At 36.1% G+C, this 14,943-nt stretch overlaps 1 protein-coding gene across 7 annotated transcripts in view; it reads right to left on the bottom strand.

Moving 5' to 3' along the window:
- PTPRK (protein tyrosine phosphatase receptor type K) overlaps nt 1–14,943 on the bottom strand; it is a 555,246-nt gene that overhangs the window by 89,839 nt on the left and 450,464 nt on the right. For all 7 annotated transcript variants that reach the window (XM_023230676.2, XM_023230677.2, XM_023230675.2 and 4 more), the window contains 2 exons: nt 9,235–9,508; nt 6,192–6,228 (listed from right to left, as the gene is read on the bottom strand). In XM_023230676.2, the coding sequence (XP_023086444.1) occupies nt 6,192–6,228; nt 9,235–9,508 (311 nt within the window). The remainder of the gene's footprint in view (nt 1–6,191; nt 6,229–9,234; nt 9,509–14,943) is intronic.

Here is a 14,943-nt window from a genome sequence, read left to right on the forward strand (position 1 = left end):
GAGATGCCACACGACGCTGATACTTGGTGAGACTGCCTCCTCCATCCGGCTCAGGCTCTCACAAGGTCTGTGGGGCCACTGCTGCTTCTCCCCTTTCCCACTGGTGTGGGTCCTACCATGCTCTGCCCCACCACAATGGTTATGAGATGAATTGTCAAGGAAAAAAGAGAAGAAAAGAGAAAAGGCTGAGAAAAAAGAGCTATACCAGGCTTTCAGCTCGTTTCTTTACCTCTACTATTTCACTGCATCAATCTAACATATATGCCATTGAGATTTTTTTAACCCAAAATGTTACATATACCTGGGATTAAAGTGGTTTCACTTCAAAAGCTTTCCGTGATTTACTGTTGCCTTTGCAATGTAATTTGAATTCAAGGTGCTGTCTAATATGAACATAAACTTTCCAACTTTTATTTCCCTGCATTGATATGAATGAGACAGAAAACTTTTATTCTTTAGATGTAAAGCATGTTTTCTAGTCCTATAGCTTTTGTTCTACCTAATTACTGCTAATTGGATTATCTTCCCTTTCATTTCCAACTGTCAAAATAATGTCCATCTTGGAAAGTAAGATTTAATGTTACTTCCTCCATAAAATTCTTCTCTTAGCTTCTCCACCAAAAGCAATTATGAATAATAATAATAATAATAGCAAAATAGCAATGAGTTGCATTAAAAAATGTCTCACATGTACTTTACTAGAAATTTCATGTCTATTATTCCTGCTCTTTTGTTAGTTCTGAAAATTAGTAATTTTCAACTCTAATTTTATTTTATATACAATAACAAAACATCAGCACAGAGAGTTCAGATGACTTATTCAAATCCTAACAGCCAATAAATAGCAGAGGGGGGATTTGAATCTAGATTCTAGTCTGAATCCGAGGCTAATGCTATTTGCAGTGGGACACAAGCATTGCTCACTACACTTTTCCAGGCACTTTGTCTTTTTCATTTTGAACATAGCACATTTGTATCATACTTTACTTGTTTCGCATATTACTTAAAAGAATAAAAGCTCCTTGAGGACAGGTTCATTCATGTTTAATTTCATATCCCTACCATCAGAGAGCTTTGACCATGGAGAACCCTTAGCACAGAGAAGAATGAACCATGGACTAGGGGGTCAGGAGGACCAGCTTATAATCCTGCTTTGCCACAGGTCATGGGGATATGAAATGATACTTTAAACAGACACTTAACTTCCCTGATCCTAGGATTCTATGTTTCTAAAAGGCTGTGGTGGTAAGACTGCATGACTTTTATCTCTATCCAAATTAAATCCCTGAGTTGTTTGATTTAATAAATAATAACTTTAAACATAAGAGAGTAAAAAAAAAAAAAATCCTATCACATCCATCTTTCTCTTTCCATATATTTAAAAGTTCTTTGGCACTTTCAATATTAATAAACTATTTCATTAAAAGTCAAATTTGATCATTATCTTTAGAGAACTGAAAAGGTACAAAGTTTATTTTGACAAAGAACAATTTGAATTCACTTTTTCCAGTAAACAGCCCTGAAAGCACTTTCTATAGGACTCAAAGAATAAGAAAAACATACTAAAATAATAGCAACAATTAAAAAGGGGTATTTTAACCTGAAAATGATCTACAACTAATATATATAAATGAACTGGCCCTGTGATACTTGGTTTCATATTTACAATTTAAATATGGCTTAAGACCTAAGTAATGGGTATAGAGTTGGATATATTTTTTCTATTGGATTATAACCGTTCATGAATTTGGGGTTACTAAATGCCTTAGTAGTGTCCTTTTCCATTTATACATGGTTTTTTTTTCCTATCTCCTCTTCATTTTCGTAATGTCTTTGTATTTGCCATGATTGTTGCCTAAACATTTCCTGCATTGCTTTTTGTTTTTTGCTTTGTTTGGTTTTGTTTTTAGAGACAGGGTCTTGCTCTGTTGCCGAAGCTGGAATGCAGTGGAGTGATCATGGCTCACTGCTGCCTCAAACTCCCGGGCTCAAGCGATCATCCTGCTTCAGCCTCCCAAGTACGTGTGACTATAGGTGTGTGCCACCATGCCCGGCTAATTTTAAACGTTATTTTGTAGAGATTGGGTCTCACTGTGTTGCACAGGTTGATCTCAAACTCCTAGCCTGAAGGGATCTCTTGCCTCAGCTTCCCAAAGCACTGGGATTACAGGCATGAGCCACCATATCTGGCCATGCTTAAAGTGTCTTTAAAGTTTTTCTGGCTCCTTTACCAGAAGTGTCCATTATTCAGGACATAAGCCCCCCGCCTTCCTTTTTTTTTTTAATCTTGGAATTAGACTTGTCTAAGCTCCACCAATGTGGTCTTTCTTTTCCTTTCTTCTCTTTTTCTTCATTTAGATTGTCGCTAATAGTGAGCATAATACTACAGTTTTGGAATGACCAGTGGATGCCTCTGTGATGTTCCCACTTTGTTTTTCCCTCCCTCTTTCCTCTTTAATTTCTCTGGTTTCCCAGCTTTTTTTTTCAGCACATATCTAATGGTTAAGGAGCAGTCAATGAGAAGGGCCTAAGGTCAGGTTTTTAAGGGGCCTAAGGTCAGATTTGTATACTTCTTTAAAATTCTGTTCAATGCTATATCTACTTACCACCACAATTCACAGACTTTATGTCATCATGTATTTTTATTCCTTAATCTTTCTGTTGTTTTCTTTATCCATACCTGAACATACCTGAAATGCCCTTTTTTGTTTTTTGTTTGAGATGGAGTCTCATACTATTGCCCGGGCTGGAGTGCAGTGGCACAATCTTGGTTCAATGCAACTTCTGCCTCCCGGGTTCAAGCAATTCAATGCAACTTCTGCCTACCGGGTTCAAGTGATTCTCCTGTCTCCGCCTCATAAGTAGCTGGGATTACAGGTGCCCACCACCACACCCAGCTAATTTTTTGTATTTTTAGTAGAGACGGGGTTTCACTACGTTGGCCAGGCTGGTCTCGAACTCCTGACCTTGTGATCCGCCCGCCTCGGCCTCCCAAAGTCCTGGGATTACAGGTGTGAGCCATGGCACCTGGCCAGATATATGCTTTTAAATACCTGTTCTTCTTTACTCAAGTAAGAGTTTGAAAACCTGAACTACATACATATTGGGTGTAGAAAGATAGTAAAATTATGAATGGATAAACATAATTTTTAGGATTGTTCAGCAAATAATGAATGAATCAAGGTATTATATAAGCTGGTATACAATCTGAGTGGCAAATGACTAAATGAGCTGTCATTTCTTAGAAGGTTCTAAAGATTGTTTTCAAGAAATCCTATTCAGAAGTGTTCAAATAAAGTAGGCCCATATTCTCTACTTAGAGAAGGATTTGGGGGAGATACAGGCTATGGGTGACTTTATCCTATGTTATAACTCTTTATCTAAAGGAGGTCCTTAAATCATCACTCAGATTTCTCTCTTAGTGTCAACAATTAATTTTCTAATTATTTTTCATACATCCAAATTTTCTACTTCCTTAATTGTATGTATACTTTTTGGGATTTTCTCTAATTTCTTCAAATATTCTTTTAGCTAGCCCTTGAGACAGTTGATACAGATATTGTACAGAAAAGAGTTAACATAGCAGGACTAAGACTGAAATTCTTGGAAAGGGCTGCTTGCAAAGTTGACCTTGGCCTGAAGTCTGGGAACTCGGATTTGGGAGGGTTCCCATCATTCCCTGAGAAGAGTGGTTCATTGTGCCTAAATTGTGCTTTATGCTAAAAGTCTAGTTTCCTTCTGGAAGTAGGGAATCTTGGCAGATGCTAGCAGGAAGGGGTTCATGTGACTAGTCCCCACTAAAAACCTTAGGAACTGAGTCTCTAATAAGCTTCCTTGATAGACAACATTTCACATGTGCTGTCCCAATTCCGTCCTGGAGAAATAAAGCATGTCCTGTGTGATTCCATAGGAAGAGGCTTCCTCTGAACTTTGTCCATGTGACTTCTCCCTGTCCTTATTCTGCTTTGTATCCTTTCCCTGTAATAAGTCATAGCCATGAGAACAGGACAACTCACAGGATGATCACAGTCCTCCTTGTGAATCACCAAATCTGAGGGTAGTCTCGGGAACCCCTGAGACAGATACCTTTCTAGATAATATAATATTTAAATCATGATACATCTATATAGTTACTGCATATACCTTTTAACTTTTATTAGTTATTTTATCTCTTATTTACAAATTAAATAATACAGTGTATATTCTTTGTTGTCTGGCTTTCACTCAAATAATGTTTGTTACACTTATGTATATTATTTGGTGTAGTCATAGTTTGTACTCTTTGCTTTAGAGCATGGCATTATGTGAATATACCCAACTTATTTATCCAGTCTACTACTGGTTGTTGCTGGACTGTTTCTAGTTTGTTGCTTTTATAAATAGTGCTGCTATAAATTTTGTACTACATGTTTTTCGGTGTATTGACATACATATTTCTTTGGTGAGTATCCCAGGAATGGAATTGTTAGGACACAGGTTAGTTTACTTTCAGTCTGTTTTGCTAGACAGTTTTCCAAAGTGGTTGTACAAATTTATACCCCCACCAGCAGGATAATAAAGATAAGAGTCCTTTCTCTTACTCAGTGCCTTTCTCTTACACTGCATTACTGAGACCCAGAAGTGTAGCAGAACTAGATTATTAGACCAATAATGAACTATTTTTTTTTACTACTTCAAAGTTTCTGGCAATTATTTTATGCCACATGGTAAGACTATTTCCAGGATCTCAATCCTCCTATAGTTTAAATATCATATGATATTTGTCATTTTTTTTATTTGTATTGAGAGAGAGAGATAAAAGAACACAGACATCTCAGGCAAGAGCAAATAATGAAATAACTGAATAAAAAAGTTATGTTAGGATAATATATAGCTATCATTTCTCAGTTACAGAAACATAGCATGACATGTCTAAGGAACTTCAGAGGTCAACGTGGGTCCCTTTTACAATGTTGGTTCTACTTTAAATCTGGAAAAACACAGGTGATATACACCTAAATGCCTTCTTCTATTATCTTTCAAAAATTTCAACTCTCGTTCCTAATCCGTAAGCTAAAGTAAAATCCTTATACATCATATGTATCTGTGTATATTTTCTCTTTAATAATTGCTTTTTACAATAAAACTATCAAAAGGAATCTTCATATGTGAATTGAAAAAAGTATGTATTTTCTCTTCCACAAAGCTTCTTTATTATTCGCAAGAGTTAAGGAGAAAGTCTTTCTTTATTGCCTTACAAATCAGGAGTAAAGCACAAATGCTGACTGAGCAGACTGATGATTAGATGGAGAAAAATAATGAAAGGAAAGTTGCCAGTACAAATAGAATATTGCCATTCATTTTTACCCCAAATGAATCAACTACTACTCACAAATGTGGATGTGCTACTAATTCCGGCAACAAACACCCAAAGAACCAACCCTCTGAGGAGGCCCATGTCTGCATGCAGATAACTTTTTTGTGTTTCTCTAGCTAGAATACACCAAGTATCAATTTCTTCTTTGTTGGCACAATCAAGTAACTCTTAAATGAAGAATCAAAAACACAGAGAATGCAGGAGACTTTCCCCCACTTGGAACTCTAAATACTCATTCAAAGTTGCAAATGTTTTCTCTTGTCAAAGAAACTAAGCAGCTAAGTCATAATATGCCTGGTCAGGAGGAATTGCCCTGACTATTAGCTAGCCATCACAGATCTGATTTCTCACAGTAAGTTTCAAAAAAAAGTAAATGATCTTCAATCTAACTGCACTGCTGATGAAGATATGGACCAGTCTCTATCCCTATAATCTTACATAAGCATGAATTAGCTTGGTTTTACGTTTGATTGTCTACGATGGAAAGTAATAGAGGTTTTTAAACAGGTGACTTGCTATTTTCATCTGCTATTGCTGACCTTTTCCTAAGATATTGGTTGATAGTAGCACACGACCTTTCAGACACCAAATGGCAGAAATAAGTCCTTCTAAGGTTTTCTAGATCTTTCCTATTATCATAACAAGATTCCTTCAGTCAAGTACTAGAGGATGGGAAGTAGCACCCCAATACTTGTTAAGGACACCGGAGTGAGTCACAGAACTAACTGTAATAGAAATGCCATATTTAATTAGCCCTGGAGCAGGGAACAAAGTCCTTCTATTTTAGAAAGGTGGTGAGTGTAGTTAAAACAAGCAAAAAAAGCAAACCTCTTACCTTTTGTAGCAATGCGTACACACTGGGTTTTAGTTTCCTGATAGAGGAAAAATGAGAAAAAAAAAAAAGAATCAATGGATAGTGTTTCCTGTTTCATAAACTATAATTATTATAAAGATCCATCTGGGGTCATAAAAAGGGATTATAAACAACAGAATTTTAATATTAAGAAAACTTTTAAAAATATGCCTCCCTAAGGATACTTAAAAATCTAAAATAAGAACTTTGAAAAATATTTTAGTTTTTATAGAGATGTAAATATCTGTTTTTACCTTGCAATGAAACAGGTTAGTTTGTGACAAGTAGTATAGCATTCTATTTTCATATACAGTACTTTGTAAACTATCAGAAGGAAAAATGTATTTGCAAAACTAATAAAAATCAGGTCCAAATATAAATTTAATTTTCATCTGAGAATTGTAGACTCAGACCAAAGTTGAACATTACGTACTTTCATTTGGATCTCAGCATGACCAAAGAGCTAAATGACAGCAGTTAGAAAGATTATCAAAACATTGCATCATAGTTGTGGTGTAATTCATCTCTTCTTTCTTCCTTTTAATTTAGCTATTAGGAGTTAAATGTTTCTCAGCATAGATAATTTTCCTCCTCTTGCTAGACAGAGCAGATATACAAAGTAGAAGCAGTAGGAAAGGACAAGAAAAAATGTCATTATTATTTTTAACGTTGTAGGGTGGCAGTAGGAGACACATGTCCCCGCCAGCTACTCTTGGCCCCACTCTTCCTCCTTTAGGACTTAGTTGACTCAGTGTACATCCTTGAATATACAAGAGGTGAGAAAAGGTATCGAAGCCAGTAAACAAAACAGAGGTGATCTGTTTGCAAGATGCATTTATAACTCCATCTTGAGTAGTTCTATACGGTGATAATTTATAAAAGAGTTTACAATTTCCACTTAAGCATTTTTTTATTTTTAAATTAAAATAAAGTAGCGAGGAGGGAGTTAGTAATTAAAAATAAAATTTTGCATTTCTATTACTTGTGGCCTGAGACCTTCATGGTAACCTACAAGAGATTATTTCACATTCCCATAAAGGCCCAAAAGGATTTTCATTTCCTAAAAGCAATTGCTGTTAACTTTCTATCGGCATTACCAATCTCTGTTGGTAGAAGCCACATCAACTTTAAAACTCTTTGCTGCTGGACTCAGTGGCTCACGCCTGTAATCCCAACACTTTAGGAGGCCGAGGCAGGCAGATCACAGGTCAGGAGATCGAGACCATCCTGGTTAACACAGTGAAACCCCGTCTCTACTAAAAATACAAGAAAAGTAGCCGGGCGTGGTGGTGGGCACCTGTAGTTCCAGCCACTCGGGAGGCTGAGGCAGGAGAATAGTGAGAACCTGGGAGGCAGTTGCAGTCACACCACTGCACTCAAGCCTGGGCGACAGAGTCAGACTCTGTCTCAAAAAAAAAACTATTTGCCAAGATAACTGTGAAATATATTGTTGCTATTCTGTACTTTGACTAAACCACAATGTAGATATATTAACAATTGGAAGAGAAAATTCATATCAAGAAGCTTTTAAAGAATGCAGAGAAAATCCTTTGTAAGTAACAGACATTCATTAACACTCCTCTGGTATAACAGACCAAATAACCAAAGTTAATTTGGAAGCTCTCTAAAGATGAAAACCCTCAGACAAAATTATGCTTCCTGCTCAATGCTACATTATACCCAGAATGGACTAATACCTTCCGTAGTGTTCTGTTTTTAGAGCAGCTCGGTTGTAACAATGGTATGGAATGATGTGTGGGCAGGAAGTGGACACTGGACTACTCTCTAAAGACCCCTGTTCTTTACAGGTAAACCAGAAGAGGAGAAGAGCATCTTCAGCCGTGAGCAGCCTCTGACTTTGGAGCACATCTTAGAAGATGCTGTGACCTTTTTCTTTGCTACCTACAAGCCAACCATATAGGCAAGCAAACAACAAAGCTTTCATTCAAAAGCAGCTAATCAATACCAAAGCTCTCATGGCCCCTGCATAAATGCAAACGGATTGTTATGTCTTCCAATTAAACTCTTCCAAGATATAATATACTGATGCAATTGTATATCATGTAGCACTCCCAGGTGCTCACCTTGGGGACTCAATTACATAAACCCAGCAATTTTCTATAGGGCTTCAAGTCCATTAAAATGTCATCATTCTATTGGATTTTAAATTGTGAATATTTCTATCCTCAACATTTGTTTTCCCTTTATCTCTGTTTGCCAATAAATAAATAAATAAATAACATTAAGTTTTAGGAAAGAAAATCTTCCAAAGAGAACAGCATGAAGCATGAAAGGCCAGGTTGTTTTCTCACATACGGAACTGCTGGTCGTTTCTAATGTCCTGTTGTGTTTTCCTCTTCAATATTCATTTGGGATCAGCGGCAGTTTTCAAACACAACTGTGTCCAAAATGGGAAAAGGAGGGGCGACCAGGGAAACAGAGAGCAGCCTTCTGTAATGGCTCAGCAGCCAGTCATCACCAGGCTGCCTTTTGTTTAGGTTCCGTCAGATATACCACAGGCGCCCTATTACTTTGTAATCAGAGGATTGTTACTTGTTATTTACTATTTGGCTCGAAAACCCTGAAAAGTTTATAAGGTTTTATTAGCCTGCTGTGGAACACGCATTCTGTTTATCCTGCAGTAAATTTAATCTCTTGAAGAGTGCCACCACTGAGCAAGGAACACAGAACAATGCCGGATCGTTACTGGGGGTGGAGTTCCGGCAGCAGCACACCCACCTTTTCAAATCATTTTACTCTCAATTGCTATTGTGGGCTTTCCTGAGGAAGCCTCCAGTAGAAGCAGTTACTAGGAAACAGGAACCCTGTGAAATGGAACTGGCGTGTGGCCTAAGCCCTACAGTAGGCCCCAAACTGTGCACACTGTTGAGAACAAAATCCCCTACATGCAAATTTTTTTTTTCTTTCTTTCTTTTTTTCTTGACAGATGCTACTGAGTATTTATAAAATTTGACTTCAGCTTTTCTTCAAAGCAGGGAAAAAGCAAATCCTGGAGGAAGCTCACCTTCTCCACACTGCTCATTGCCTGGAAATAGATGTTGTATCCTTTGCGTGGAGCCAAAGGAGGGTTCCAAAAGCCTTGGTAGGTCCGATTGTCACCCACAGTGAATGGGGCAGGCTCAGGCAGGTTTCCGGGAGGGAGTTCTGCAGCAAAGTAATAGGGTGCACCCCCACTCATGGCATTTTGGTATGTGACAGGAACCTGGTAGCATTCCATGGCTCCCGCTTCTCTCTTGGTTCGGTGTGGGTGCAGTTCTTCCACAACAATCTGATAAGCACTTTGGGGAAAAGAAAAAAAAACAACAACACATCAACACATATATACACACATATTTAGAGATCTGAGATACTAAGTTTTTTTTTTTAAAGGAACAAGGGGTCTAAGGGGTTGACTATTAACATACAACATTTCAAAGTATTTAAAGTCAGTCTTAACCTGCTACACTCTTTTCAGCTATTTCGCAATAAAATAAAAAATTCACATAGATGCTGCTGTCCCTAACATCACCGTAGTTACAAAGAAACTGATAAAAATAAGAACAGTCACCTTAGGACTTTCAACATTTTTAAATGTTGAGGAATGAGCCACCCTAATAAGGATTCTGACATTAACCAGAGACACATCATAGATTCAGTTCTTTGTCTGATATTTTTAAATGTTTAAAGTTAACATTTTCCCGTGAAATGAGATTACAGAAAGTCCAGCTCCAAGGTCTAACAGAATGACTGCCTCAGGGCGGTGCTAGAAGCACCCATTTGTGGTTGTCACAGCCACAGAGACAGAATGTACTGACAGGCTTCTCCACCTCTTGACCTTGCCATGGCATCTACATTGGCTCAGAGCTATGCAGATCTAAAATACAAGTGACATGCGGCAATACGGGCACAGATGGACAGAAATCTGTCCTCACAACCGAAATAGACCGCCTCCTTCTTCTGGAGTTGTTAATAATAAAATGTTACAAATTGTAGAAACAGATGGCATTTGGCCTATTAAAGCTCTAACCTAAACCTTCTCATATCTTTAAGTCTTAAAACTTTTCTATAATTGCAATTACTTTACAGAGGAGAGAGAGAGAAAACACACACACACACACACACACAACAACAACAACAACCAAAAGGCAAATTTAAAATAAAGATCCCCCTGATTTCTACCAATATTTTTTAACAACTCTGAAACTGGTATATTAATAATATTCTTTTTTAGTAGAAAATTCTTTAGGTTAAAATTTTTTCAGGTAAAATATTACCATGAAAGTTGACATAATTATATTTTATATATTATAAATATATTTTAAAATGTTTTAAAATTCCTAAAATTCTGGAAAAATATATGTGGTATCTCATGTAAGTTGAACATAAATTGTATGTAGGGCTGCATATTGATATTCAATGGATCTCCAGTAGGAATAGAATATATTCTTTAAAAGATTTCCATGAAAAAGAAAGAGGTGGGTAGGTAGAGGGGAGTGAGAACGAGAGGGGAATAGAGAAATATATATATATATAGAGAGAGAGAGAGAGAGAGAGATACACTGAACATGTGTCTATGAAAATTGAAACAGTTTAGACTCTGGTATAAAATTCTACTTTAATATAAACTCTTATACCTACAAATAAAAGATCTTCATAGATTAAACAAAAGGACATCAAAAGAAAGAGTTAAATCATAATTTAATTGATAAAGATTTTCTTTTCTTCCTAATTATTCAAGCTCCCATTTTCCATTAAAATATTGCTAATAAATCAGTAGGTTGGTATCCATCTCGTTTCCTATAAAAAGCGAACAGAACTTGTATTAATGTCAGAAATTGAAATTTGAGCAAGCAAGGCAGAAGTCTATGTTATTTCAAATTATATGTGCTGCATCGTTCCCTATACCTCTGCCAAGTTGGGTTGCTAAGCTTCTAAGAATGCTACTGACAAGATGCATGGTCTCTGAGGCATCCATGGAGCAGGTGCTTGTCAATTTTAAGATATAGAAAATACATAAGCATAGCCCTGGAGAAAGAAGAGAATGATCATAGCTGAGATATGCTATGTTTTATTTTAAATTTATAATTCATATTTGTATATTATACATTTGCCTGTCCTGTGGATGCATCCACATATGCATATAAACTCCCTCATACATGCTCTCCAAACAAATGTAGTCTTATATTCTCACCTTAAAGAATAATAACGGTAATTACCTATCCTTGTTAATCATTAATCTAATCCTTAAAAATAGATTCCTCATTAATTATCCCATACCTCTAGAAAAAAAAAACAGAAAATCGAGTGAATGTTCAATCTTAACTAATTCCATTACATTGACAGAGATTCTACATTACAAATTAAGGATACTTCATGCAAGACAGCTTGTCTATTCAGATCTATGAGGAGCAAAGTAAACTGCCAGTGTTGGAGAAGAGTGAAGGAAGAAAAGGTGCAATAGGCTCCTTGGGAAAGAGCCTTAAGTATGGTCCCACAGAAAATAAAAATCAACGCCTTGGGTTGAACTTTCAGATTTGGCCCTATTCTCAATGAAATGAAAGATAAATTATTTCAATTTTATAAGTTCTAAAATACAAGTGACATGCTTGTTTCATAAAGAATAAATTAGGCCGGGCACGGTGGCTCAAGCCTGTGATCCCAGCACTTTGGGAGGCCGAGGCGGGTGGATCACGAGGTCAGGAGATCAAGACCATCCTGGCTAACATGGTGAAACCCCGTCTCTACTAAAAATACAAAAAACTAGCCGGGCGTGGTGGCGGGTGCCTGTAGTCCCAGCTACTAGGAGGCTGAGGCGGGAGAATGGCGTGAACCCGGGAGGCGGAGCTTGCAGTGAGCCGAGATGGCGCCACTGCACTCCAGCCTGGGCCACATAGCGAGACTCTGTCTCAAAAATAAATAAATAAATAAAATAAAAATAAGAATAAATTAAGAAAATGATTTCCACATATATACAAATATAAATTACAGTGCAATGCACTTTAATCTTATATATCTTTTCTCTACCAATATTATGCATTTATTCTTTGAATGGTCATTACAGAAATGAAGTATTATATTTTTGTTACTATTGAAACTGAAGCAGAGAAATTGAGCTCCATTAAAACTTAAACCAGGAGCCTCACTTTGTTCATTCTCTACTTTATACTATAGTGTTACCAACTGAATATTTGTGCCCCCTTCCCCCAGAATTCATGTTAAAACCCTAGTTCTCAAAGTGATAGTATTTGGAGATGGGGCCTTTGGAAAATAATTAGGTTTAGAAGAGGGGCCCCCATCAAGAACCAGATCCAAGAGCACCTGGATCTTGGACTTCCCAGCCTCCAGAACTGTAAGAAATATTTCTTGTTTAAGCCACCTAATATTTTGTAATAGCAGCCTGAGCAGATTAAGACATATACATACAAAAAGACTTCTGAGAATTGGCTTCCAAGCATACTTTCTAAAACATTCTTTGCACGATGAGTGACATTAGATGGAAAGCTAGTTGGAGATAACCTGATCATCCCACTCTATACCTCTCCCACTCTACCACCACCCATACCAGGAGAAACGTCTTCATGATATAACATTCAGCTCAGTTTCTAGATATTTTTTAACCCCAAATATGTTTAACTCCAAAAGCTGATACAATAGCCATTACATTTTCACATATTATACTTACTTAAATGCCCATTATCCTATTTTGAAACCACACTTGAATATGTGGTTTCAAATAGGATAATGGGCATTTAAGTGTTTGTGAAATGAATACACCGCTTTTGCCTTTTCTGCTGATATTTTTGCTTAGGACATTTCCAATATTTTTTTTTTCTTTCTTCATGAAAGTACATTTTTCACCTGAAAAATCCTGAACATTATTTGAAGAGTAAGAATTTTCTCAATTACCTTTCTTCCTGTGACATTGTATCCATTAATTCATTTTCATTCAACAATTATATATTTAATAGTTATCATGCAGGCTCTGAGGACAGAGAGGTTAAAAAAAAAAAAAAAAACCTGGCTTTCAGGGACCTTATATTCACTTTTATTTATTGAAATTTCTAGTGTTCTACCATTTTTAGAATGCTTTCTGCCCCTCTCAAGTTTGATACACTTTAAAACAACAACAAAACTAAAATATATACTTTCTTTTAAACTCTGTCCACTTACGAAACTGTGACTGTCCATGGTAAGCATTTAAAATAACTGAGACAGCTACCCAGAAGCAGATCTTCAGATTCTTTTAAAGTCATCTCTCATACTCTCTTTTGCTATTATACCCAAACCAAACTGAAATTGTACTACTTTTCTATAACAACACCCAGAAATACCCCTTCAGTTTAAAATCTTGATACACACCTGTCTGCTGTACTGCTGTCTTTCCGTTCTGGACCTCCTCAGCATGTTACCTTTTCAGGATACTGAAAATATGAAAAGTACCTTTCCTTGTACCAGTATCCCTCAAAATCCTCTAGTGGCATTTTACTCTCCTTAGTTGGGCTCAGTCTTTAGTAGGTGTCTTTCTGAATGCATCACTTTGTGTATCTATTTCTACCTTTTTTCATGCCCATCAAAGAGGCATTTTTATAACTCATACAGAGATCAATTGTAATCATGGTGAGTCTTTAAGAAGTATTTACATTTAGTGAAAAACAGCAATAAAAATAACAAAATGTCACAATAGTCTATGTTTAAAAGAAACTGTCTTTACTTCATTGTTCAATCTGAGAGGTTGTTCTCTAATCATGTTTCCAATTTTTAAATCTGTTTCTGTCCTTATTATTTTCTTATTTATCAATACAAATTTATTAAAAGACAGAAATAAGAAATGAGAAATCGCATTAGAAGTGAGTTGACAAATCACATGAAATGGGCTTGTGCTTCTTCATTCTTCTGGTTGTCTAATTACCTAATGGTACTAAACTCTAGCTAGATCTAAATATTATGTGAGCTCAGTACTTTAGTAATTAAAAATATTCCAAAGTCATCATAATATTTTTAATCACTCTACACATAGTTCATATATTCCCCATTCCTTTTAATAAACTTCAAAAATATTTCTGTTAAATTTAAATTATGTTAAATCAATATATGGGTATCATGAATCTTCATTCAATACACAAAATATGACTTCCTTATTTTTTTAAAAATTAAAATGACATATTTTACTATCTTATATGGATGTTTCTCAACTTATGATGGGGTTATGTCCCGATAAACCCATTACAAGTTGAAAATATTATAAATTGAAATGCATATAATACACCTAACCTACTGAACATCATAGCTTAGCCTAGCCTACCTTAAATGTGCTCAGAACATTTACATTACCTTACAGTTGGCTAAATCATCTAATACAAAACCTGTTTTATAATAAAGTGTTTGATATCTCACGTATTACATATCACTAGCACAGGATAATATCAACATTCAAAATTTGAAGTACATTCAAATTTCAATGGTTTTGCATCATCATTTTAAAGAAAAATCATAGATTGAACCATCAAAAGTTGAGGATCATTTGTTATCTAATTTGATTAAACATTCGTATGTAGTCATTTTTTTGGTTTTAGAGAGGCCAAATAATGACTTCTCATCATATAATTTCCCCTTAGTTGTAAGACTAAGAAAGAAAATGGATAAGGGGATTTTGCTTTTAACTCAAAGAGATTATGTGATACATACGGTAGACAGTATTTTTAATTTAATGCTTACAAAGTATGAGGCTGAACCC

This window comes from Piliocolobus tephrosceles, chromosome 5 (genome assembly GCF_002776525.5).
Source record: "Piliocolobus tephrosceles isolate RC106 chromosome 5, ASM277652v3, whole genome shotgun sequence".
Lineage (NCBI taxonomy): Eukaryota > Metazoa > Chordata > Mammalia > Primates > Cercopithecidae > Piliocolobus > Piliocolobus tephrosceles.